We start from the raw sequence: 23,406 nt of genomic DNA, 5'->3' as shown, positions 1-23,406 counted from the left end.
CTTTTGTCTGTGATGTCTGGGGCTTTTGCCCAAAAGGGCTTTTATCCGAGGGGATTTTGTCTGTGGGGCTTCGGTCCTGCGGGGCTTTTGTTAGGCAATAGTTTGATTTAGTTATAAGAATTCATAAATCGCTAATGGTTTCCTGTTTGGACAAAAAGAGCTGTAAAGTTACTGTAATAATATTGCTGAAATGAATTTGCTCATTTCGAATATATTATTTCCTCGGAAGGAAGGACATGGCTCGTCGAGAATGTTTTAGAACAGTATGACACGAAAGACTTCCTTATTTTCCTTTATTTTCCCACACTTTTCATTTCGGTTCCGTCATCGTAAATCGAAATGAATACTAGTATGCAATGCATGTGAGCTAAAGTCGTTAGTCCGTATCCTACTACTACAACGACTACTACTACTACTACTACTACTACTACTACTACCACTACTACTACTATTACTACTACTACTACTACTTCTATTACTATTACTATTACTATTACTATTACTATTACTATTACTACAATCTTAATCCTATTATTCTCCTGTTTGTCATTTCACTGACTTCCTCCCAATAACCCACCCACCCACCCCGGGAGCACGACAATTGCCACCCGGACAATTCCCATCTAGGACAATTTGCGTTCTTGTGTAAACATCCTCCAACCTTGTACATCAACCTCATTAATTGTGCAAACATCATTCAATCACTAAGTGTTCAAACTTTACTATGTATATATAACCTTGCCTTCAGTATTGTAATCACTTGCTGTTAGTAGCTACACCGAAACGTCGCTGATATTATATTAAAGAAGTTGTATATCCATAGAACTCTCCTCGTCGTTCATCACACCAACTTCTAAATGCCCCTCAAAGGAATTAATCACAGCAATCATAACTTCTGCTACTATTACTACTACTACTACTACTACTACTACTACTACTACTACTACTACTACCACTACTACTACTACTACTACTACTACTACCTACCACTACTACTAACCACTACTACTACTACCACTACTACTGCCACTACTACTACTGCCTACTACTACTACTACTACTACTACCTACTACTGCTACTACTACGCTACTACTACTACTGCTACTACTACTACTACTGCCGCTACTACTACTACTACTACTACTACTACTACTACTACTACTACTACTACTACTACTGCTACTACTACTACTACTACTACTACTACTACTACTACTACTACTACTACTGCACTACTACTACTACTACTACTACCACTACTACTACTACTACTACTACTACTACTACTACTACTACTACTAATACTACTACTACTACTACTGCCACTACTACTACTACTACTGCAACTACTACTACTACTACTACTACTACTACTACTACTGCCACTACTACTAATACTGCAACTACTACTCGCACTACTACCCTACTCCTACTACTACTAGTACAACTACTACTGTCACTACTACTACTACTACTGCCACTACTACTACTGCCACTGCCACTACTACTACTACTGCAACTACTACTACTACTACTACTGCAACTACTACTCCCACTACTACCCTACTCCTACTTCTATTAGTACAACTACTACTGCCACTGCCACTACTACACCGCTATATCATGATGTATCTGAACCATCCCAGTTTTATGAAAAACACTTGTTCGTTCTTTCCTCCTTTTACTTGTTTTTGTAGTTTCTTGCATGCTAGAATAATTTTCCGTTCCTATTCGGCCTTTATGGCGAGGCAATATAACATTGGTATCTTTTTAGGCAACACATAAACACTCTGTCATTTGTATAATTGTTTCTATTTGTTAATACTGTGTTTGGTGTTGGACTGATCAGAAAAATGAAATAAGTGTAGATAGAAGTCGACGCACCCATTTTTATACTGTATATTTAAATAAACGTGATGGAGACGAGATGTTTAACAATTGAAAACCTCTAATGTCTGAACACTTTCAATAAAGTCGTTTAAAATAACAATCAGCGTTAGTCACTCATATTCGAAATGTTCATTTGTACCAAGACGCCCAAACTCTGCTAATTGTTGTCTCGAATGAATGAATGATGAGTAAGTAACATGCATTTAACACCGTTGTATCGAACTTGGATTTGTCGAATCCACAGTCCACACACGACGTATCTTTGAATTACGTCCATTAAACTAACAACCACTGTTAATTAGAAATATCAGTCTGTACAAAGAGCCTTGTAATTGGCGGCTCGAGTAAGTGAGTGAATGAGTGAGTTTTTTGGATTTAACGGCGACCTGAACCGTTGTCGCGAACAGGCATGTATCGAACTCACAGTCCAATGAACTCTTTCATCCGGATATGTCGAAATTATGTGTTGAATTCAAGGTTGTTTAGAACGCACTAAATAGTCCCAAGAAAACGTATGTTAACCTGATACTGATAAGTCGAACTGACCACAAGTTTGTACCAGTTCGAATTTGTATTCGTGATACCGAGTGAAACATCAAAGACCGAAACCAAACTGACCGAGTATGCTAGTAATTAAAAGCATATGGATAAAATATTTCTACACCTCAGTTAGTAATAACTTTGAACCGGTATGTCGAACTCCGAGTAAGTCGAACCATGTAGACCACTGACTACAGGCGCTAAGATCATCATGAAATTATTCCCTGCATTCCCCCAAAACGTAGATATTCATGAAATATATATCATTTGATTAGCCGACAGACAGAAATCAGTGTTTGCGATACTGAGAACGATTTTGGGACCACACACACACACACACACACACACACACACACACGATTGTGCACGATTGAATTTCACACTTCAGCGAAATGTCATGAAAGGACTCTTGGCCATAAGTGGCTTTTATTATCAGCAGTAACACGGAAGTATTTAACATTTTCTTGTCGGATTATAAATGCGTCGTATTCCTCGTGATAAAATCAATGCTTGTCGTAAGAGGGATCGGATGAGTCAGGCCCGCTGAGTTAGATGACACATGTCATCGTATCCCAAAAGCGTAGATCGATGCACATGATTGTTGGTCGCTGGATTGTCTGGTCCAAAAATTCGATTATTTTCAGACCGCCACCATAAAGCTGAAATATTGCTGATTGCTGTGTAAAACTAAACTCACATACTCACTCACTCATAGTGACAAACCCAATAAGGCCTTTGACTTGCTCCAAAATGGTAGAATTCGGCATTCATCTCTCATTACTTCGGGAGCAGGGGGTAGAATAGTGGTGAAAGCGTCCGGTCGTCACACTGAAGACCGGGGTCGATTCCCTACATGGATACAATGTGTGAAGCCCATGTCTCGTGTCGCCCGCCGTGATATTGCTGGAATATTGTCTAAAAGCGGCGTAAAAATTAAACTCTCTCACTCTCATTACTTCGTCGTATCTTTCAAAATCTTTCCTTCTCATGGAAACTTTGTTATACAGCAGGATAATATGTTTGGCAAAACCAAGAAATAACAACGAAATATATAGTTAACTACTGTACACTCCATAATAACACGCACCTCTTCTTGTACGGAATGATAACCTGTCCCGCTATTGAGGGAGGATTTTACAAACTCTCTGTATTTCATGGGTATCTGTGAGATCCAGGAATTTTCTTCATAAAGAAGTGACTGACTGACTGAGTTTGGATTTACGCCGCTTTAAGCAATATTCCAGCAACATCACGGCGGGGGACACCAGAAATGGGCTTCACACGTTGTACCCATGTGGGGATTCGAACCCGGGTCTTCGGTGTGACGAGGCAACGCTTTAACCACTAGACTACCCCACCGCCGCCATAAAGAAGTGAACCTCCTTTCACTTCGGGCGGAGAGGTAGCCTAGAGGTTGAAACGTTCGCTCTTCTCACCATAGACCCGGGTTTCATTCCCCACATGGACACAAAGTGTGACATTGCTAGGATATTACTAAAAGCTCGTAAAACCACATTCACTCACTAACTCTTGTCGTTTGGCAAGTGGCGGCCTCCGTTGCTATGGTGATGGAGCGGCTGTACGGAGTGTGGACGGTCGGCGTGTTATCCACAGGCCGCGTTACACCAAATAAAATGGTACTTTTTGTTACCCTGCCTGGTGCTTGGCAATTAGGGTGGTGGAACAACGACTGGTCAGTTCAGAGTTGGTATACTGGGTCCGAGGGAGGTGTTCATGATATTCTGCGGCTTGGTAACTGCATATGATAGAACTAGATAAAAACAGGATTTGTCCGGAAGCTGCACGCACAGACGCAAGCACAGACGAAGGCAGTAATCCCGAACCAGTACTTCACCTCCTTGGCTACATATTCGAGCAGTGAAATAGGGGTAGGTAACAGCGCGACATTATTGGTAAATCTATTGAAAATACCTCATACCAATTGTCAGCGATATGTACCCATATACTATTATACAAGTCCCATTTACCTTCCTTTTGAACACGTGATGAGCAATGACATATTGCAAGCAGGAAGACAGTGGGTACATGTCCACAATACAGGCAGGGAAAAGGACAAGGTCCAAGATCAGCCCGTTAGCTGTTCTTGTCGGTCTCGAGTGCGCCTTGGGTCGTATGGGGGCTGAGAATGTCCTCATTACTTTCTGCCGGTCGAGAAGGTTCGTCGAATGCGGTCTCCGATTTTGTCTTCAGTAGCATACGCCTTGCTGGTCGACAAAACCGACAAAATGAGAATCGGATGAACATGCAGAACCAACAAACCCTTACCCGGTGTCATCACTGATTTTGTTGATAATGGTGATCAGTATTTTGTCTTTTACGCCGATCTGAATCTGTTTCGGCAGATAAACGAAAATGATAAGCCTACATTAACCCACGACGTGACAAAGTGGATCGGTTGGCGGATCGATGCACATGACGTCAATTACTGGATAAATTAGTCCAGGGTTAATTTGACCTTGCTTATTATGTCTGGCCAAGATTCGATTATTTAAGACTGCAGTTATAACAGTTTTATATTCCTTGATACCCATGAAGATCCAGGTTAGAATTGATCTTCAGCAACTCATGTTTGTCGAAAGAGGCGACTAACGGGATCGGGTGGTCAGGCTCGCTCACTTGGTTGACACATGTCATCGTATACCAATTGCGTAGATCGATGCTCATGATGTTGATCACGGGATTGTCTCGATTATTTACACTTCGCCGCCACATAGCTGTAATATTGCAGAGTGCGTCGTTAAACAGCAAACCAAAATAACGTTTCTTTGCATCAACGTCATGTTTTTTAAAACAAATCAACGTCAAATAACCAGACAAGCCACTAATATGGACTCTTATAACACAACAGGTTACATTCTCTGCAATAAAAGAAACGCCAAAGTACAAAAACCGGTAATGTCTGTTTTGCTGGTATTCATACAAAATGAATACCAAACATGAATTCATCATGTCTGCTTGTACCGGGAGTGATTTGTGCGGGTAACCCTTTGACGGCACAACGCTGGAGAAGAGATTCTTCGGGCACACGTCCTTCCGATTTTCCAACAACCACACGTCACAATTTTCACCACGACAACGTCTGACCTCACCTGGCAAGACAGACGTTGACGTTCTGTCATGACCCTCAAGGTCTCCAGATCTAAACTCCATCGAGCGTTTATTGGATGCTCTTGATCAACGTCTTCGAATACGTCAGCAGTTGGCACAAGCACTGCAGGAAGACATTCCCAGACCACAATTCGTAATCTGATTTGTTCCATGGGGCAACGACTCTCATGGGGGCCATACAACCTATTGAGAACAGATGACCTTCGTCCTGGCGTACAATTGTTTCCCGTGTGCCATGACGACTGACTGACTGACTGAGTTTAGTTTTACGCCGCTTTTAGCAATATTCCAGCAATATCACGGCGGGGGACACCAGAAATGGGCTTCACTCATTGTACCCATGTGGGGATTCGAACCCGGGTCTTCAGCGTGATGAGCCAACGCTTTAACCACTAGGCTACCCCACCTCCCCTGTGCCATGACGAACCTCGATAAGTGACAATGAAATGTGCCAAGTTTGAACAATTTATTTCAATCTGCTGGTAATACATATCATACATAAAGTTACATCTGAAATCCACATGCGTCTCATTCTGTTTTTGCAGAACATAATACGGTATCGTTAAAAATATGTTTGTTATGATAATTGGTATTACAAACAAAATGACGCAGGCTCATTATATACAATGCCTTTTCTTTTTTTAATGGTTTATCTACATATATACACAAACTACCGTGTTTCCTAAAAATAAACACCCTTAAATATATATCGACCCCGCGATTTTTGAAGACAGTTCGATTATGATCGTCATCAGCCGACACATTGTTTTTAATGACTCGGGTCCAAAGCTTGCTTTTCCCCAGCATCAGGAGAAATACGGTACATGACTATATGAATCGTGTTACAACATCGAGCTTAAATTCCAAGCTTAAACGTATGGACTATATTTAATGCGAATACGGTTGTGAATACCTTTGTGATATCGTGTTCTATTGGGTACATCTAATCGTAATCCTCAAAGGATACACCTTCAACAAACATATCTTAACACCATTACCAAATTACGATTTGAGATTTAAACATAATTCAAGGTAATATTTTTACCATATTGTCATAGATCAAAGAAAATATATACTCACGTCCAAAAGAAACTTGACCCTATTATTTTCGCTCTAAAGAAACTGTGACTTTTTAAACATTGCAAAATACTATGTCCCGAGTTCTCCCGTGTTCATAGAGACTTGAAATTGTATAGCGGGAACGCAACAGTTCCAAAGCATGGTTCACAGGCACGGTCCTTGTAAACTCGGTTTTCTCGTAGTTGCACGAACCGCACGTGCAATTTTTGGTATGAAATGCCCCCATATAACCCTCTGTTGGAAAACCACATCAAGAATGCCGAGACTGACAGCAGAACAGCGTGAACGAGCCATCGGTACCATCCAAATGGGGGCTTCTCGTGGTCACGTTGCGAGAACCTTCGGTTGCTCTACCACGGCTATATCCAACCTCATCCAGCGGTTCCAACAGACTGGCCAGACAAGAGACCGGCCCAGATCAGGCAGACCCCGCATCACAACGGTACAGGAAACCAATACATCCGTAATCTCCACCTACGTAACCGCTTCCTGACGGCAACAACGGCATTGGGTCGCCACCTCAGTCGACAGACGTCTCCGTGCCTACGACATTAGGAACTACAGACCGTACAGAGGAACTTTCCTGGCACTTAGACATCGCCAGAGTTTACAGTGGGCACGTCACGTACGACGCTGGCAGAGACGTGACTGGCAAAGGGTACTCTTTTCGGACGAGAGCAGGTTCTCTCTGTTCCATAATGACGGACGGACATGAGTTTAACGGAGAGTGGGCGAACGAATGGATCCTTGTTGCATGCAGGAGACGGAGCCTTTCGGCGGAGGGGGTGTAATGATCTGGGGACAATTTTTTGGAGACCGGACCACTAGACTTGTTGTGTTTGACGAGACACTGACTGGTCAACGCTACATCAACCACGTTTTGAGGCCGGTAGTTCTCCCTTTCCTGCAGCAACACCAGCGAGGGACTCTCTTCCAACATGACAACGCTAGGCCACATGTTGCTAGAGTTGTAATCGCAACAACGTCAACGTTCTACCCTGGCCCCCAAGGTCTCCTGATATGTCACCGAACCATTACCTCTCGAACCTCCACAAACACGTCGGCAGCTGATCCAAGCGCTGAGGGAGGAGTGGCAGAGAACACCAAACAACGTCATCAGGCGGCTGACGTCATCAATGTGCAGATGTGGCCCAAGGAGGACACACCCGTTATTGACAAAGCTTTTTGACCACTCTAAAAGTCTATGAAAGTGTAAAGTCTTTATCTTTTGGCTATGTAAATTTCAAATTTCACCCCTTCAGCAAATGGCACGTCAATACATCATTTAATGTTAAAAAGATCTTGATTAAATTTTGTGATGTGCTTCTCAATAGATTTATGTTCATATTACAATAGGTTTTAGTGACATGGGACCGAAATTCTGCACACAGTCAGTACTTTGTCAGGTATCAAGTTTCTTTTGTACGTGAGTATATTACGTTACACTGTCACTATGGGACGGCTTGTAACGATGAACTCGTCGAATTCTGACGATGTGATCGATGTCTTAGGGCTCGAGCTACTTGTTTCCAGAAGATGTCACTGTCGCCTTCATCACGGGGGTACTCAATATAGGAATCAGACTGCAACATGTGAAGGAATTCTGGGGGGATGTTCTTAGCGGGTACCGACTCATACATGATGATGAGGATGAGGTCCCTCCCGCTGCTGATGCTCTCCATCTGGGCCATGCGCAGCTCGTATGTGCACCAATAACTGTTGAGGAAATTCTGGGACAGTACCACCAGGGTCTTCCTGCTCTTCTTGATGGCGCCGACAATGTTGGAAGCAATGGGTTCTCCTGGCATGAAGTCTCGATGGTGGATGTTGAGTGTCATACCGGTATCGTGTTCCAAATGCGCTCTCATATCATTTATGACAAACCCACGGTCTTCATCAGCGTAGGAGACAAACGCGTCGAATAGGAACTCATCTTGCTCTTCCTCAACGTCAGTGTCCCTTATGTAGCGCAACCTTGCAGCGTAATATAGGTACCTCAGTTTCCATCTGTAGCGATATAGGATTGCAGAAATCATTAGAGTAATTGATGCAACCACAATGGATGCACATCCTAGCGCAAGCCCGAAATTATTCTGACAAGCCGTAGTTTGCTCATCGATCAATTTCTTAAAGTCCGCCTTGTTTAGGATGACTCTTCGGTGGGTGTTCGGCATCAGACAATAGTAGTCAGCCATGTCATCAGGTGTTATCCCCGATGTAAGAAGCCACTTGAGAAACGGGAGCTGATTGCATGAACATGAGAGTGGATTACCTCGAAGGTGTAATGTTAAGTTTGGAACTTTAGATTTAATTTCGTTTATGTCATCCATAATGTGGTTTGGCATCCACTTGATTTGGTTATACGAGCAGTCAATAACCTCAAGGTGAATCGAGTTGCGGATGTTGGGCTTGAAGGAGTACATTCCGTTGTCTGACACGTTTAAAATCTTTAAGGAATGCAGATCTCGCAATACCTCGCCACGCATATATTTCATGTCATTATTGGATATAACCAACTTTGTCAGTTGAGTCAGGTTTTTGAATATTTCACCTTTCGTATCTTTCTGTATCTGCCAACCAAAGAAATTAAAGGAAATGTTCAAGGTACGAAGTTTTAAGCAGTTTTCGAGTAAGCTGGTTGACATTTTCCTGGCTAGATTATTTGATAGATCAATGTATGTCACGTTATCTAGTCCTCTTATAGTTCCTTCGTCGAAGAGAACAAGATTGCTGGACAGATCAAGATAAGACAGGTTTGATGTTTGGAAGTGGATCTTCCCGATTGGGAAAGCCATCTGGGTGAAGTTCGACACTATCCTCTGCAGATTCGGCGGAAGTGATAAGTTGAAAGGAGACTGAGGAGGATCCCTGACTGTCTCTGGCTCGTACCAGACACTGCGAGACTGAAGTTCACTTGCCAGAACATCCCGTTCGTCTGTCTCATCATGGAAACAATATGGCGCCTCAAACTGGTCATCCATGTAGTCATCAAGAGTGTCAACGTTCGGAACTACAATTGGGTATGATTTTCCACTTAACCAAACTTTCTCTAGTCCCGTCAAAGAATCCAAGTCACGCAGATAGTGTCCGTAGCTAAATTTATTCCTCTGGGCAGATACCAATCGTAGAGTCGAGGGCAAGAGTTGCAGGACACCGTTCTCAATATTCTCGATTTCGTTATCATCAAGGTACAAATTTTCTAGTGAGGTGTTGCTGAGGTGAACAACATATGCTTTACGAATGACAACACAGCTTGTATGCTTTACCACGATTTTGTTGGCTATCAGAGTTGTGATGTTCGTGAACTGAAGTCCATAGGCTCCGTTGCCGAAGGATTGAAACCCGAGTCTAACATTATCAGAGATATTAAGACTTCTAAGTTTTGTCAGTGGCGAGAAAGAATCTTTTTCAATGTGAGAAACATAACATTTTGATACGTCTAAGTTTTCCAAGAACACGGTGTTAACAAATGTAGAGTTCGACAATGTTGTTTGGTTACAAAACCCGTTGTTTCCGGAGATCGTTAGATGAGTTAGTTTTGTTAGATTTCTAAACCCCTCTCCGAATTCCCCATCTGGAACGCCGTTGATGAAAAGAGCTTCTAAGGAAGTAAGCTGGCTCAAGGCTTCGTTAGGGTATTCAGCCATGTTGTTGTTATTCAGCTTAAGAGTTTTGAGATTGGCTAAACCTCTAAACACCTGGCTTGTCAACACCGATGGTTCCATAATACTGTGTGCTAAGCTAAGGAATCCCAAGCTGCTCATGTTTTGAAAACCATCATCCTCGATGGAGTTTATGTCATTGTAGGAAAGGTCAAGATGAGTCAAAGTTCGAAATCTCGCAAATTCAAATTTTCTTATCCATGATAAATTGTTGTGGTCGAGGAGAAGAGTATTGACTTCATCTGGATTTGTAACGTTGGGCAGAGACGTCAGTTGGAGGTGGCTGCAGATTACGACTTTGTTGTCATCACTGACATTACATCTTGGTTGATCAACGTTGTTGATGTCACTTGCAGTAGTCTTGACATTCTGCATCTCTGATAGAAGTAAGGCCCCAAAGATAATGACAGCATGGAAAGTATCTGAAAATAAAGAATCAGAAAAGTCACAAAGGATAATCCTTCACCACAAGTCTATGAAGATTAGTTTCCGCTGTAGGTCTATCTCGACAGGACGATTCGTTGACGACAAACATTTCCATATTTGGTTTCTTAAACGACTTAGAGAGAGAGAGAGAGAGAGAGAGAGAGAGAGAGAGAGAGAGAGAGAGAGAGAGAGAGAGAGAGAGAGAGAGAGAGAGAGAGAGAGAGAGAGAGAGAGAGAGAGAGAGGAGAGAGAGAGAGAGAGAGAGGGGGAGGGGTTAGAGATTTCTTTAAGTCTCGCCCAATACAACACATAGTTAAAATACATAAAATAAAAAGCTTTTTGTCGTATTAGCCACGCATATGGGTTATGGGAGACATTTTCCCTAATTTATACTTAAAACAAACAAACAGAACTGAAACAGACGACACATTCTTCTCACATCCAGGACATATTCACACTTCTAACAACCAATATATACAACACAAGCCACTACACACACCGACAACTCTCCACCCCAATTCCCCCACTCACAAAACCTCTATCCCCATACTACAACACACCATCCTTCACTCACTCACACACACACACACTCACACACACCACACCACACGCACAACACACCATCCTACACACACACACACACACACACACACACACCCACACACACACACACACACACACACACACACAACCACAACACCACACACACACACCACACCACACACAACCACACACATACAACAACCACACACACATACCACAACCACACACACAACCACAACCACACACACACAACACACACACACACACACACACACACACATACTCTTACATATATACAAGTTTAGACACAAACATAAACTCATAACGTTTCAAAAACTTCATCATGTATCATTCCCTCGTACAAATCGACATATTTAAATAGAATGTTACAAAACCATAAGAATAATAGATTACACAAGATAGTTTAAAAAACAATTTAAAGCTAGATACAATTAAAACAGTAGATTGGGAATTAATTTATAAGGTTACATCTTCTGGCAAGCATAGCAAATAGGGCATTTCCTAGCTTTTTTTGAATATCACATAATTGCATTAAATAGGTTATTTTTTCAGACGAAGTGAGGTTTGTAAAGTATGGCATTACCGCAGTATCTTTCAAAAGTTCGTATCTGATATCGTCATAAGTAGGACAGTCTATCAGAAACTGTGTTCCATCCTCAATCACATCACAGAACTGACAGAGGCGTTCGTTGAGTGGCCATGGGGCTACAGGTCTGTTATAGTGTCCTGTTTCCATGGCGAGAGGTAGAGTCCCGCATCGAAATTTAGCTAGCACTTTCATTTATATCTTGGCACTGGACAACAAAGATATGCCTAGGTACTCTATCTTTCTTAAATGTATGATATGTATATTGCATGCTGTTTACAGGCCTCACCGTTAAGCTATTGTTCCAAGTTAAATCACACTGGTTACATAATCACCTGATCAAAAATCACAGGACATAGAATGAATATCGGTTTGATATTGATTATATTCATTAAGAAGAAATTTCGCCTTGACGGTTTTTGTATTGGATTACCTGTTCCCTATGAACGAATAGCATCCAGGTTGATTCCGAGGTAGATTTTAATACTTATGTACAAAGTATTACTTGTGAGCGTGTGTGTGTTTGTTCTTATTTTGAAATTTTGATGTGACTAACATATTTTAAAGATGCACTACTTAACAAAGAGGAAGGGTCATCCGATTATTTCATACAAATTAAGTTTAATCTATCCCTCAATGACAGATCAACTATAATTATTCTTAACTTGTTTTGTGTAAAATACTCATGGAAACGAATAAGGGAGCAGTATGAAAGTACAAGTGTTCCTTTATTCTTTTCGAGGTTTCTTCACAAGGTATGTATTGCATCGTGGGTGAAATTTTGGAAATTAATAAAGGAACACTTGTACTTTCGTGTGTTCCCTTATTCGTTTCTATGAGTATAATTTATACATGTATATGGAAGCGAAAAAATTCACACCTCACTCTTACTGTTGTCTATTTAACTGTTGTAAAGGATTCAAAGATGAAACTATTAGTGATATACAATTTGTTCGTAAGAATACGACAAAGATTTGCTGCCATATTGAAGTAAACTATACCAATTCTGTTCATAAATACATTTAAGCCGACACAGAAATTCAGAAAGAACGAGGTAGGAAAATAAACAAAGTGCTGTTCCCAAACAAAAACAAAACCCAAACTGTACAACATATCTCGACACTTCGAAGCCCAATTAAGTCTATTATGATCTAAAGCCTTAGCTTCCTGTATTAACATTTTGGGGGATGACGAAAAACAGACATACCTAATAATATTAACCAATACTTTATTACCCTTTTGTATACAAGGGTATATAGGGGATACCGCCCACATTCACCACGAGCTATATTATTAGGAGTAGAGATCGTAATGCATAGAAACCGTTTGCAAGCCAATATGTGCACAGGTTCAATATAATCTTTCTGACAGAATCCCCAGGCCTCGGCACCATAGCGCAAAATACGAGCTATTTTCATATCAAAATATTTACCTGTTAGTTCGATATTTTTCTTGTTACTTAAAGTTTCCTGATGAAAGTTGAAATAACAATGAAATACGCGAAGCAACGAGAATAGAAAACCCTTTCCACATTCATCTGTTTTGTTCAACATTTTTGTTTAACATACTACCAAGGTAGTGATAGTGACACTCAAAGTTTTTTTAAAAGAAACTTGAAGAAACGTGAAAATAATCGAATTTCCGAGAACATGATTGAAATAACAAGAAAGTAATCAAAGCAACGGGAAATTTCAATAAAAAAATTGAATTTTTCTACAAAGGTTCCAGCACAAGGCTTTACAATATAACGTAAACGATAATTGCCAGGATTTGCCACAATACCTTATCACTCTCTGTTTCTACTGCATTTACATCCGAATTAGCTACATTGAAGTGACCATGAGCTGTCGGTGGTGTGCCCGTGTTTCTACTGCATTTACATCCGAATTAGCTACATTGAAGTGACCATGGGCTGTCGGTGGTGTGCCCCTGTTTCTACTGCATTTACATCCGAATTAGCTACATTGATGTGACCATGAGCTGTCGGTGGTGTGCCCCTGTTTCTACTGCATTTACATCCGAATTAGCTACATTGAAGTGACCATGGGCTGTCGGTGGTGTGCCCCTGTTTCTACTGCATTTACATACATCCGAATTAGCTACATTGCCCCTGCTGTCGGTAGTGACCATGTGTGCCCTGTTTCTACTGCATTTACTGTCAGCTACATTGAAGTGACCATGGGCTGTCGGTGGTGTGCCTGTTTCTACTGCATTTACATCCGAATTAGCTACATTGAAGTGACCATGAGCTGTCAGTAGTGTGCCATTGTTCTGTTTCTACTGCATTTACATCCGAATTAGCTACATTGAAGTGACCATGGGCTGTCGGTGGTGTGCCATTGTTCTGTTTCTACTGCATTTACATCCGAATTAGCTACATTGAAGTGACCATGGGCTGTCGGTGGTGTGCCCCTGTTTCTACTGCATTTACATCCGAATTAGCTACATTGAAGTGACCATGAGCTGTCAGTAGTGTGCCATTGTTCTGTTTCTACTGCATTTACATCCGAATTAGCTACATTGAAGTGACCATGGGCTGTCGGTAGTGTGCCATTGTTCTGTTTCTACTGCATTTACATCCGAATTAGCTACATTACATTGAGTGTGACCATTTACATGAATTAGCTACATTGAAGGTGGCTGTCGGTTGTGCCCCTGTTTCTACTGCATTTACATCCGAATTAGCTACATTGATGTGACCATGAGCTGTCGGTGGTGTGCCCCTGTTTCTACTGCATTTACATCCGAATTAGCTACATTGATGTGACCATGGGCTGTCGGTGGTGTGCCCCTGTTTCTACTGCATTTACATCCGAATTAGCTACATTGAAGTGACCATGAGCTGTCGGTAGGGTGCCATTGTTCTGTTTCTACTGCATTTACATCCGAATTAGCTACATTGAAGTGACCATGAGCTGTCGGTGGTGTGCCCTGTTTCTACTGCATTTACATCCGAATTAGCTACATTGATGTGACCATGGGCTGTCGGTGGTGTGCCCCTGTTTCTACTGCATTTACATCCGAATTAGCTACATTGAAGTGACCATGGGCTGTCGGTGGTGTGCCCCTGTTTCTACTGCATTTACATCCGAATTAGCTACATTGAAGTGACCATGAGCTGTCGGTGGTGTGCCCCCTGTTTCTACTGCATTTACATCCGAATTAGCTACATTCCGAATTAGCTACATTGTGACCATGAGCTGTCGGTGTGTGTGCCCCTGTTTCTACTGCATTTACATCCGAATTAGCTACATTGAAGTGACCATGAGCTGTCGGTGGTGTGCCCCTGTTTCTACTGCATTTACATCCGAATTAGCTACATTGAAGTGACCATGAGCTGTCGGTGGTGTGCCCCCTGTTTCTACTGCATTTACATCCGAATTAGCTACATTGATGTGACCATGGGCTGTCGGTGGTGTGCCCTGTTTCTACTGCATTTACATCCGAATTAGCTACATTGATGTGACCATGAGCTGTCGGTGGTGTGCCCTGTTTCTACTGCATTTACATCCGAATTAGCTACATTGAAGTGACCATGGGCTGTCGGTGGTGTGCCCCTGTTTCTACTGCATTTACATCCGAATTAGCTACATTGAAGTGACCATGAGCTGTCGGTGGTGTGCCCCTGTTTCTACTTGCATTTACATCCGAATTAGCTACATTGAAGTGACCATGGTGGTGCCCTGTCTGCATTTACATCCGAATTAGCTACATTAGGTGTGTGCTGTCGGTGGTGTGCCCCTGTTTCTACTGCATTTACATCCGAATTAGCTACATTGAAGTGACCATGGGCTGTCGGTGGTGTGCCCCCTGTTTCTACTGCATTTACATCCGAATTAGCTACATTGAAGTGACCATGAGCTGTCGGTGGCCATTGCCCCTGTTTCTACTGCATTTACATCCGAATTAGCTACATTGAAGTGACCATGGGCTGTCGGTGGTGTGCCCCTGTTTCTACTGCATTTACATCCGAATTAGCTACATTGAAGTGACCATGGGCTGTCGGTGGTGTGTGCCCCTGTTTCTACTGCATTTACATCCGAATTAGCTACATTGAAGTGACCATGGGCTGTCGGTGGTGTGCCCTGTTTCTACTACTGCATTTACATCCGAATTAGCTACATTGAAGTGACCATGAGCTGTCGGTGGTGTGCCCCTGTTTCTACTGCATTTACATCCGAATTAGCTACATTGAAGTGACCATGGGCTGTCGGTGGTGTGCCCCTGTTTCTACTGCATTTACATCCGAATTAGCTACATTGATGTGACCATGAGCTGTCGGTGGTGTGCCCCTGTTTCTACTGCATTTACATCCGAATTAGCTACATTGATGTGACCATGAGCTGTCGGTGGTGTGCCCCTGTTTCTACTGCATTTACATCCGAATTACATCCGAATTAGCTACATTGAAGTGACCATGAGCTGTCGGTGGCTGTGCATTTATATCCGAATTAGCTACATTGAAGTGACCATGAGCTGTCGGTAGTGTGCCATTGTTCTGTTTCTACTGCATTTACATCCGAATTAGCTACATTGAAGTGACCATGGGCTGTCGGTGGTGTGCCCCTGTTTCTACTGCATTTACATCCGAATTAGCTACATTGAAGTGACCATGAGCTGTCGGTAGTGTGCCATTGTTCTGTTTCTACTGCATTTACATCCGAATTAGCTACATTGAAGTGACCATGAGCTGTCGGTGGTGTGCCCCTGTTTCTACTGCATTTACATCCGAATTAGCTACATTGAAGTGACCATGAGCTGTCGGTGGTGTGCCCCTGTTTCTACTGCATTTACATCCGAATTAGCTACATTGAAGTGACCATGAGCTGTCGGTGGTGTGCCCCTGTTTCTACTGCATTTACATCCGAATTAGCTACATTGAAGTGACCATGGGCTGTCGGTGGTGTGCCCCTGTTTCTACTGCATTTACATCCGAATTAGCTACATTGAAGTGACCATGAGCTGTCGGTGGTGTGCCCTGTTTCTACTGCATTTACATCCGAATTAGCTACATTGAAGTGACCATGGGCTGTCGGTGGTGTGCCCTGTTTCTACTGCATTTACATCCGAATTAGCTACATTGAAGTGACCATGGGCTGTCGGTGTGTGTGCCCTGTTTCTACTGCATTTACATCCGAATTAGCTACATTGATGTGACCATGAGCTGTCGGTGGTGTGCCCCTGTTTCTACTGCATTTACATCCGAATTAGCTACATTGAAGTGACCATGGGCTGTCGGTAGTGTGCCATTGTTCTGTTTCTACTGCATTTACATCCGAATTAGCTACATTGAAGTGACCATGGGCTGTCGGTGGTGTGCCCCTGTTTCTACTGCATTTACATCCGAATTAGCTACATTGAAGTGACCATGGGCTGTCGGTGGTGTGCCCCTGTTTCTACTGCATTTACATCCGAATTAGCTACATTGAAGTGACCATGGGCTGTCGGTGGTGTGCCCTGTTTCTACTGCATTTACATCCGAATTAGCTACATTGAAGTGACCATGAGCTGTCGGTGGTGTGCCCCTGTTTCTACTGCATTTACATCCGAATTAGCTACATTGAAGTGACCATGAGCTGTCGGTGCCATTGTGCCCCTGTTTCTACTGCATTTCAAATTACCTGTAAACGTATAGAACTTGTTGAATTGTTTCCGTTCTTATCGTTACTTCAGTGTTAGTATAGGAATTGAGGAAAATGTGTTGTTTAGCATATAAACCAACTCAGCAGTATTCCAGCTATATGAAGGCATATATACTTGAGTCTGGACCAGTCAGTCGAGTAACGGACATCATAATCGTTCTACACTGTTGTCAGTACAGAACTCATCACAAGCATGAGTTGCTGAAAGCCTGTTTTAATCCCCTGTTTTAAACACCTCTATTACACATTTGCAGTCCAACCCCAGGTGATGGTTGCGGAAATGTAATGTCATTTCCCCTTTGCTTAACTCAAAACATTTTTCTAGACATGCAAGATGTGACAAAATGATTATAAGATTAAAAGGGTACAGTGTCCGAAGGATTTGTCTCAAATAGAACTCGAATATTACTTTCGCTCTGGGTATCCCAGGGTTAAAAGTAACCAATCCACCCAACAAAAGCTAATATTGTAGCGCAAACTCTAATTTGTACGGGATAGAATTCCACGTCAGTTCAACAATGAATATTACTCCCAGTCAGATTAACCTGACAATAGGATTCAAGATCGCAGCTGAAGCAAACTTGTTTTCTGACTGATAACGCTTACTTATGCTCAAGGTGGTGAGATTCAGTGATCGGTTTAACATCGCTTTCCATGGCTAAAGGTCCAACGTGATTCATGACTCGAAGTTGACCTGTTTGTTTAAACCCAAACCAAGGTATGAAATTGTTTTTTAAAATATGAAATATCCATTGTGTGAGCAATCTAACAGTATAATAAATTGTTTATTTCTCACCCGTGGAAGATACTGCAGTGTAATATGTTTATGGCAATTCTACACTAGTTTATTAAATTCTTAAGGGTGATATACTGTAAATATTGGTGCGAAAATAAAAATGGTATTTTCACTAGAGTACAAAATAACATGTTATGTCACTGAGTAGAATAGCACTTTTGCCTCTAACTCAAGGCTAGACTGTAGTTGGGTTGCGTAATAATATGCAGACTTACTCGATGTCTTGATCATTTATAAACAATGATCAAAATATAATATATAAGAATATTTTGTTAATGTTTTCGATAAAATGTATATTATCTCTTCTTCTGACACAGTTGATATATGTTCACTCACGATCGTGATTGCGACTGTTAGCGAGTTTCTATAAATTTTATGATGAAGCAATAAACAGAACATTAAACTGTCTATTTCCGTGAAATACCATTTTAAACTCGTGAGAGATTTAGCATCAAACTCGCTTTCGCCTCGTTTGATACCAAATCATCAACTCATTTAATAAAAAATGGTATTTCACTGGAAGAATCGTTTTAATATCCTCTATATCAGTAATTTATTCACACGACGTATCAAACTGAATTACTTTGAAATGAAACGTGTACTTACTGAAATTCTCCATGATTTAGCCTGACAGCCACTAACAGCGGGCAACAGGGACGCGATACGGCGGTTTATCCCAGTCACTATTTAAGTGTAAGAGACAGCCAGGAAGTTTTTTGTCAGGGGAATTGTTTTTAACTTCCTCTTATCCACGTACAATGGACGAACAAGCACGGCCTCCTAATGACGTGATTTCCGTGCTTATATTCATTTGATGGGCATTGTGAAACAATCATCAAAACAATTAAAGATTGAGACTTATTTGTAGCTGATATTGTATGATTAATGACGAGCTCCTCCTGTAGACAACATGATCCACATGTGTCTGAATGTGTAAAGAGATGCGAATATGTAGAATATGATCCATATATTGTGTGAGATGTGCAGACAGAGTATGTATATGTATAAAATCGATCCATATATTATTGTGAATGTGCAGACAGAGAGCGAATATGTATAAATGATCCATATGTGTGTGAATGTGCAGACAGAGGCGTATATGTTTGTTTAGCATATAAACCAACTCAGCAGTATTCCAGCTATATGAAGGCATATATACTTGAGTCTGGACCAGTCAGTCGAGTAACGGACATCATAATCGTTCTACACTGTTGTCACTGAACTCATCACAAGCATGGGTTGCTGAAAACCTGTTTTAATCCCCGTTTTTAAACACCTCTATTACACATTTGCTATTCCCCAGGTGATGGTTGCGGAAATGTAATGTCATTTCCCCTTTGCTTAACTCAAAACATTTTTCTAGACATGCAAGATGTGACAAAATGATTATAAGATTAAAAGGGTACAGTGTCCGAAGGATTTGTCTCAAATAGAACTCGAATATTACCTTTCGCTCTGGGTATCCCAGGGTAAAAGTAACCAATCCCCCAACAAAGCTAATATTGTAGCGCCAACTCTAATTTGTGGGATAGAATTCCACGTCAGTTCAACAATGAATACTCCGAAGTCAGATTAACCTGACAATAGGATTCAAGATCGCAGCTGAAGCAAACTTGTTTTCTGACTGATAACGCTTATGCTCAAGGTGGTGAGATTCAGTGATCGGTTTAACATCGGTTCCATGGCTAAAGGTCCAACGTGATTCATGACTCGAAGTTGACCGTTTTGTTTAAACCCAAACCAAGGAATGAAATTGTTTTTTTAAAATATGAAATATCCGTGTGACAACTAACAGTATAATAAATTGATTATTACTCACCCGTGGAAGATACTGCAGTGTAATATGTTTATGGCAATGTTACACTAGTTTATTAAATTCTTAAGGGTGAAATACTGTAAATATTGGTGAAAATAAAAATGGTATTTTCACTGAGTAGAATAACATGTTATGTCACTGAGTAGAATAGCACTTTTGCCTCTAACTCAAGGCTAGACTGTAGTTGGGTTGCGTAATAATATGCAGACTTACTCGATGTCTTGATCATTTATAAACAATGATCAAAATATAATATATAGAATATTTTGTTAATGTTTTCAAATAAAATGTATATTATCTCTTCTTCTGACACAGTTGATATGTTCACTCACGATCGTGATTGCGACTGTTGGCAGTTTCTATAAATTTTATGATGGAAAGCAATAAACAGAATATTAAACTAGCTTCCGTGAAATACCATTTTTATTAAACTCGTGAGAGATTTAGCATCAAACTCGCTTTCGCTCGTTTGATACCAAATCATCAACTCATTTAATAAAAATGGTATTTCACGGAAGGTCGTTTAGTATGCTCTATATCAGTAATTTATTCACACGGCGTATCAAACTGAATTACTTTGAAATGAAGCGTGTACTTACTGAAATTCTCCATGATTTAGCCTGACAGCCACTAACAGCGGCAAACAGGGACGCGATTACAGCGGTTTACCCCAGTCACTATTTAAGTGTAAGAGACAAACAGGAAGTTTCTTGTCAGGGGAATTGTTTTTAACTTCCTCTTATCCACGTGAAATGGACGAACAAGCAGGGCCTCCTAATGACGTGATTTCCGTGCTTATATTCATTTGATGGGCATTGTGAAATCATCAAAACAATTAAAGATTGAGACTTATTTGTAGCTGATATTGTATGTTAATGACGACTCCTGTGTAGACAACATGATCCACATGTGTCTGAATGTGTAAAGAGAGGCGAATATGTGAATATGATCCATATGTGTGTGAATGTGCAGACAGAGGCGTATATGTATAAATGATCCATATGTGTGTGAATGTGCAGACAGAGGCGAATATGTATAAATGATCCATATGTGTGTGAATGTGCAGACAGAGGCGTATATGTATAAATGATACTTATGTGTGTGAATGTGCAGACAGAGGCGAATATGTATAAATGATCCATAGACTTATGTGTCTGAATGTGTAAAGACGTACATAGTATGACCAGACATTATTGAGAATTTTAGGAATGTGTTTAATTGGATTTCTAGTATAAACAACCTTGACCAGCTATCAAGTGCTTGGTTTCATTCAAGAGAGACAACTCCATTAATCCTTTTTCATTAGTTTGTGAAGAGTTATCCCCCTTTGTTTACTAGCTAGCAGACGACATTTTCAGTGATCATCAGTATGGATGATTTAGAGAAGAGAAAGTTGATTTAAGAGTATTTAAACAAGGCCATCAGATCAGCAAAAGTGATTTCAAGTAGAACAAGCATCCCTTTGTCCACTGTTTATCGTGTTTTGAAAATATTGCAAATGGATATGGCATTGAGCACCAGGGAGGCGCAGGTAGGCCCAGAAAATTGACTGTCGGTGACAGGAGGCGGCTTGGTATTTTTGTTTCTAAAAACAAAAGAAGGAGTTTAGAAAACTTAAGGCTGGATATGATTGATAGAGGAACTGTGGCTGTCTGTAAGGAGACAATTAGAACTGAACTGCATGCAATGGGTTGGCAGAAAAGTCGAGGAATTCCATCACCGATCATGAAACCTGAACAAAAAGGAGCGAAGGTTGAACTGGTGCTTACAGCATAGACATTTTGAACTGGGACAATGTGATTTTCTCAGATGAAAGTTCTGTGTGGCTGTTTCCTAATAAACTGAAATTCTGGACCAAACAAACTGAAAAACCTTTGTATCAGCGCCCAAAGTACAGTCCGAAATTTAACGTGTGGGGTGGCATATCTGTGTTAGGGGCAACGCCCCTCTGTGCATCTGAAGGGAAAATGAACAGTGAGCGGTACATAGATATTCTCGAAGGACATTTACTTCCATCTGCTCACGTGTTCTATTGAAATATTTGGATTTTCCAGCAGGACAACGACCCAAAACATAGTTCAAAGCATTCACAGGCTGGTTTCGGACCCAAAATATGACATTATTAGATTGGTCAAGATATAGCCCTAACCTAAATCCAATCGAAAATGTTTGGGGACTTATGACGGAAAGTGTCAATAAGAAAAATCTGACAAATATTGCTGAAATGAAAGAAGAGGTGGTCCGATATTGGGACAGCATGGACCACGACTTTCTAACTTCTTTGATCAGCAGTATGCCCCGCCGCATTGAAGCCTGCATTGCTGCCCATGGTGACTTGACAAAATACTAACTGTTCACCTGTCTTTGAATCTGGAGTTATGTTCTGCTAATATTCACATTTAATACGTGAGTAATGAGTGAAAATAAAATAAAATAACAATCTTTTAATTATCAATAATTTCTGGTTGTACTGTATGTGAAGATGCTTCATATATGTGCAGAGGCGTATATGTGAAGATGATCCATATGTGTGTGCATGTGTAGAAAGAGAGATATATGTGAAAATGATTCATATGAGTATGAATGTTTAGAACGAGGGATATATGTGAAAATGATTCATATTTGCTAGTTTGTGTAGAAAGAGGGATACATGTGAAAATGATTAATATGTGTGTGAATGTGTAGAACGAGGGATATATGTGAAAATGATTCATATGTGTATGAATGTGTAGAAAGAGGTATATGTGAAAATGATTCATATGTGTGTGAATGTGTAGAAAGAGGGATATATGTGAAAATGATTCATATGTGTGTGAATGTGTAGAACGATTGATAAATGTGAACATGATTCATATGTGTGTGAATGTGTAGAAAGAGAGGTATATGTGAAAATGATTCATATGTGTGTGAATGTGTAGAAAGAGGGATTTATCATCCAAAACTATGTTCCACAGGAGATATCGCTTGTGTGAGATCAAACGATATCTCCTAGGAGATATCGTTTTGACAGTAGATTTTGTACAATGCCCTGACAATGCTATGACGTCATGTACTTGATGACGTCACAATGCTATGACATTGCTGCACTGCAAGTCTAATGGCAGTACCATGTTCAGAGATGTACATTTTTCATTGAAAATTAATGAAGAGTGATTTTGGATGATAAATAGAATCTCACCCTCGTGTCTTCTGATATCAAATATATCAACACTCGTTGATAAAGTAAAAATATCCTGGGCAAGCCTCGGATATTTGTAACTTTATCAACTCGTGT

The 23,406-nt window shown here is 40.9% G+C and overlaps 1 protein-coding gene across 2 annotated transcripts; it reads right to left on the bottom strand.

The window, feature by feature from the left end:
- Nucleotides 1–7,866: 7,866 nt before the first annotated feature.
- LOC124259877 (toll-like receptor 4) lies at nt 7,867–20,795 on the bottom strand. 2 transcript variants are annotated; one of them, XM_046694097.1, is made up of 2 exons: nt 20,732–20,795; nt 7,867–10,724 (listed from the first exon to the last, which is right to left on the bottom strand). In XM_046694097.1, the coding sequence occupies exons 1-2, from the start codon at nt 20,742–20,744 to the stop codon at nt 8,092–8,094; spliced, it is 2,646 nt and encodes an 881-aa protein (XP_046550053.1). In that variant the 5' UTR covers nt 20,745–20,795; the 3' UTR covers nt 7,867–8,091. The 2 variants fall into 2 exon arrangements, with proteins under 2 accessions (XP_046550053.1, XP_046550052.1); XM_046694096.1 differs by lacking the exon at nt 20,732–20,795 and adding an exon at nt 18,923–19,026.
- Nucleotides 20,796–23,406: the final 2,611 nt, after the last annotated feature.

This window comes from Haliotis rubra, unplaced genomic scaffold (assembly GCF_003918875.1).
Source record: "Haliotis rubra isolate DU_JTF1 unplaced genomic scaffold, ASM391887v1 Scf74, whole genome shotgun sequence".
NCBI classification, from domain to species: Eukaryota; Metazoa; Mollusca; class Gastropoda; order Lepetellida; family Haliotidae; genus Haliotis; species Haliotis rubra.
This window is presented reverse-complemented; position numbering and strand designations above follow the sequence as displayed.